The 3,613-nt window shown below is 38.2% G+C and overlaps 1 protein-coding gene across 2 annotated transcripts; it reads right to left on the bottom strand.

The window, feature by feature from the left end:
• Positions 1 to 256: 256 nt before the first annotated feature.
• Positions 257 to 2,597, bottom strand: LOC112506669 (transcription factor bHLH63-like). Of its 2 annotated transcripts, none has more exons than XM_025110890.1 (7): positions 2,046 to 2,597; positions 1,793 to 1,969; positions 1,531 to 1,665; positions 1,359 to 1,430; positions 865 to 1,041; positions 681 to 786; positions 257 to 530 (listed from the first exon to the last, which is right to left on the bottom strand). In XM_025110890.1, exons 1-7 carry the CDS (start codon positions 2,469 to 2,471, stop codon positions 493 to 495), a joined length of 1,131 nt encoding a protein of 376 aa, XP_024966658.1. In that variant the 5' UTR covers positions 2,472 to 2,597; the 3' UTR covers positions 257 to 492. The 2 variants fall into 2 exon arrangements, with proteins under 2 accessions (XP_024966658.1, XP_024966659.1); XM_025110891.1 differs by having other exon boundaries at positions 681 to 783.
• Positions 2,598 to 3,613: the final 1,016 nt, after the last annotated feature.

The following is a 3,613-nucleotide window of genomic DNA, read 5'->3' as shown; positions in this document are numbered from 1 at the left end:
GTAAAATATGTTTAAATGTCTTAATAAATTGCTTTGTAGAACTTAAAGTTTATGAGACCAAACAATTGTGTAACGTATTTATCGCTCTATATGTCTTAGTCGAAGATGTCTATTTTGGTCCCATAGGAGTTACTTTCAGGCTGTCACTCCCTCGCTCGCTCTCTCGCTGCATTTAGGTTCAATCTATCAAAATATCGACATTTCGCATTCAAACTTTGCGTTACGTTTATGTTCTTGCAAGTTGCGATTTGTTAGCGGCCATTAATGAACTTTCTTCGATAAACTCGATCTGTATCATAGAGTTTACAACAGAATGTGGAAATGTTCAAATTCTAGTTATTGTTCCTAGAATGCTTACATATGTTGATATATATGCATATATAGATAATATATATATATATATATACATGAGCCATGACTAATGAATCAAGATTGGTAACATTTAGATTTAATCCATCCAAAAAGAATTCCTCATATTATGAATCTTCTTGTTTACATCTCCATCTTCAGATTGCTTCCTTCATATGAACCTGAAAACCATTCAAGAAATCTTGGTGAATTGGGGTTCAATGGCAGACAGCCATTCAGCCATTGTTATGCATCTCTTTAGAGCTTATCCCAACAAGCAACTTTCTTGGTCCAAAATCAATGAAGTTTGTGGGTCTCTTTTTTTTCTTTACCTGTAAATTTCTGGGTTTGAAATGGTATTGTTGATGTATCATGTTGAAGTTCCATTCTGTATAGATTCTGTAGATCAGCATCCCATGTAACAGTTGGCTGAATCTGCTGCAAGAAAGAAAGGTTGAATCTTTAGATACTGTTAGGAAATTGTATATAATTCAGAGATTTGAGAGAAGAAATTACATTGAAACACGACGAAACGACAAATGTTTCAGGGATCGAAACTGGAGAACCAATGCTTCTTAACACCATGTCAATCGGGTTCGTTCCCATTTCTAGTAACGAGTTTAACTGCAGATATGTGGAATTAGCCATCTCCGATGAATACCCGACTGCTGAAACTTCGCCCGACACAAACATCTGATGATAATATGAACAAAAGTTAGGGACTGATCAAATACATATAGTGAGAATATGCGGGACTCTAGCACGCCACTCCAACAGAGGCTAGACGGCCACAAACTGTCCCATTAGGACAACTCGTCCAAATCTATCCGATATGGAACTCTAAAACGCCCCATCCAATGGAGGAGGCTAGACTTCTGATACCATGTGAGAATATGTAGAACTTATTATACTGTGTTTCAAAATAGCCCGTTTAAGCAGAAATGGTCCAAATCCAGCAAACGGGGGTGGTTCAATCTAGCTGTACAGATTCAGTGAATCTTGTAAATTACCTCTGTTGTGATTAAGCTATCGATATCGAAGTCTAATCTGGGATGAACGGTAGCAAGCTTCATGGACAAGAACTGTTCCAATCCAAATCACAAAAATGATGAGTTACTAAAAATAGAAAGTTTGAAATTAATTGAAAAGAAAGTGATGGCTAATGATCGAATTTGATTATACCTCCACCTGTCTTTGGAGGGATTGAACGTAATTGATGATTTCGTCAAGCATTCCAGCTTTTCCAGTGATCTTGTTGCATCCAGGAACTAAATCTTGAAGATACTTCATTCTCTCACTGATCTTCTCTCTTCTCACCTACATCAGAATCAAACAGTATCAGTACCAGTATCGGTATCAGTTGTTTGCAATTTTTTAAGAGGTGCTGAAATCTGAAGTCCTGCTGTAGATCAAGAAAATGTGGTCGACAAAACAAAGAACGTACTCGTTCGGCCAAGCTATGGCTATCGGTGGCTTGGCCTCGACGAGCTCGAACATGAATATACTCTTGTTTTTTAGCTTCTGTTAGCTTTGGTTTTTCTTTTGATGAAGTTTCTGTAGAATCTCCATCAGAACACCCTTTTAACTCCTTCTCTTTGACGCCATTTTCTTCAGAAACCACCTGAATTTGATCACCAGATGAGAATTTCTCTATTTTTTGGGAAAGAAAGAATTCAAGAAATGAATAAAGATTCAACCTTTAGTTTCTGATTCTCATGGGCTTTTCTTTTCTTGGGTGATAATGAGGCTGAGCTTGAGTTTTTCTGCAAGATTGTCTGATCCGCCATTAATGGTGGACGGAAGCTTGTCATTCTTGAATGTGTGTTTTGATTCATATGATCAAACCCAGACCCATAACCCAACTGATCACCATAACTGAAATCTGGCCACCCGTTTTCAATACCCGGGTCGGGTTTAATGGCAAAGTTTCCGATCAAACCCGAAGGTTGCATAGCAGATAACATGTTAGGAACCTGATGATCATTCCCATTAAAAAGCATCTGTTGTTGTTGTTGCCACTTCATTCTTGCTTGTTGTCTTTCGAACACACTCACCTCGCCACCGCCGCCGCCGGTGGTATTGCCGGGGATGTTGTTGTGACACTCCGGCGAAGCTCCGTTCATTCTGAAATCAAGATTTTCTTTTTAAAAGTGCGTTTAACGTCGTTTCAGAACCAAAATTGCGATTTGATTCTAGTTTTAACGAAATGAGAGGTTTAATTTTGTAGGTGAAACGTGTGAAGAATTTGGAAGGATAAGGAGTGAAAGGGGGGAAGTGGGGTATATAAAATAAAGGGGAGAAAAGGCCGCCGGAGGGACAGACAGAGACTGCCGGAGACTGACACAGGTGACCGGAATAAATAGGAGGATAGAGGAGAGAGAGAGGGTATGAAAATGTAACCACAGCGAGAGCCATGGGCTGTGGGGCCTCACTGACATGACTGCCACGTGGTATGTTCCTGCAAATTGCTAATTTCTGTAATTTAATTCAAGAAAATGGTAATAAATACCAAAATAATTTCGTTCTCAAATATAATTATTTTACGTAATTATGATCAAAAGACTTCTAACGCTTTTTTTCATAATAGTTTTTTCATTTATCACTTAATTTATTGTTCTCAACGGGTGTAATAAAAGTATCTGGAGGTCACATGTTCAAATCCAATTAGGAATAAAAATTCCCTTGTGACTACGGAGGTTTAAATACGGTGACTCCAGGTTATCTGCAAAGCAAGTGGTCGTCCTGAGATTAGTCGGCTCGCATAGCGAGTTGGATATCCAGGTTAATTAAAAAAACCATCATTGATTTGGGTTCGGCAAGTTCTTTTATGGTGATAACCGTGAAAGCTTGATCAATGGTTTATCGACTTCCTTTACATACTTAACATTACGCTTCCCAGATGATTCTTTCATCTACTTCATTGTCCTTTTTTTGCTGGTTTTCGCAGTTAAATTCACATGATAATACAGATGCAGATACATACATGGGTTTGTTTCGTCTAATAGTCGGCCCATTTGGGTTCATGACAGATAGAAGACACCATGCCATTGCGGTTTCAGTGTTAACTCAGAATTTGGTGGTTTTGGTTAATTTGTCTGCCTCCGATTGCAAGTTGCAGGTCTCAATTTAGAAAGGTTGATCCGACATCAATAATAGAAAGACATGCATGATTTTGTAGAATAATACTATTATCATTTATGGATTACAGTAAATACTATTGCAATCGATAAATAATATTCCCAGCTTTTCAAGAAAAGGTGGCAAA

Source organism: Cynara cardunculus, assembly GCF_001531365.2.
Source record: "Cynara cardunculus var. scolymus isolate 2C chromosome LG 2, CcrdV1, whole genome shotgun sequence".
Classification (NCBI taxonomy): domain Eukaryota; kingdom Viridiplantae; phylum Streptophyta; class Magnoliopsida; order Asterales; family Asteraceae; genus Cynara; species Cynara cardunculus.
This window is presented reverse-complemented; position numbering and strand designations above follow the sequence as displayed.

Bases quoted from the DNA above. Each gene is read 5' to 3' on its own strand.
- LOC112506669 (XM_025110890.1), bottom strand. From the start codon at position 2,471: ATGAACGGAGCTTCGCCGGAGTGTCACAACAACATCCCCGGCAATACC. The intron at 1,431-1,530 runs GTATAATCAAAT...GGATTGGAACAG, and splicing joins CCCTCCAAAGACAGGTGGAG to TTCTTGTCCATGAAGCTTGC. The intron at 787-864 runs GTAATTTCTTCT...TCTTTCTTGCAG, and splicing joins TCGTTTCGTCGTGTTTCAAT to CAGATTCAGCCAACTGTTAC.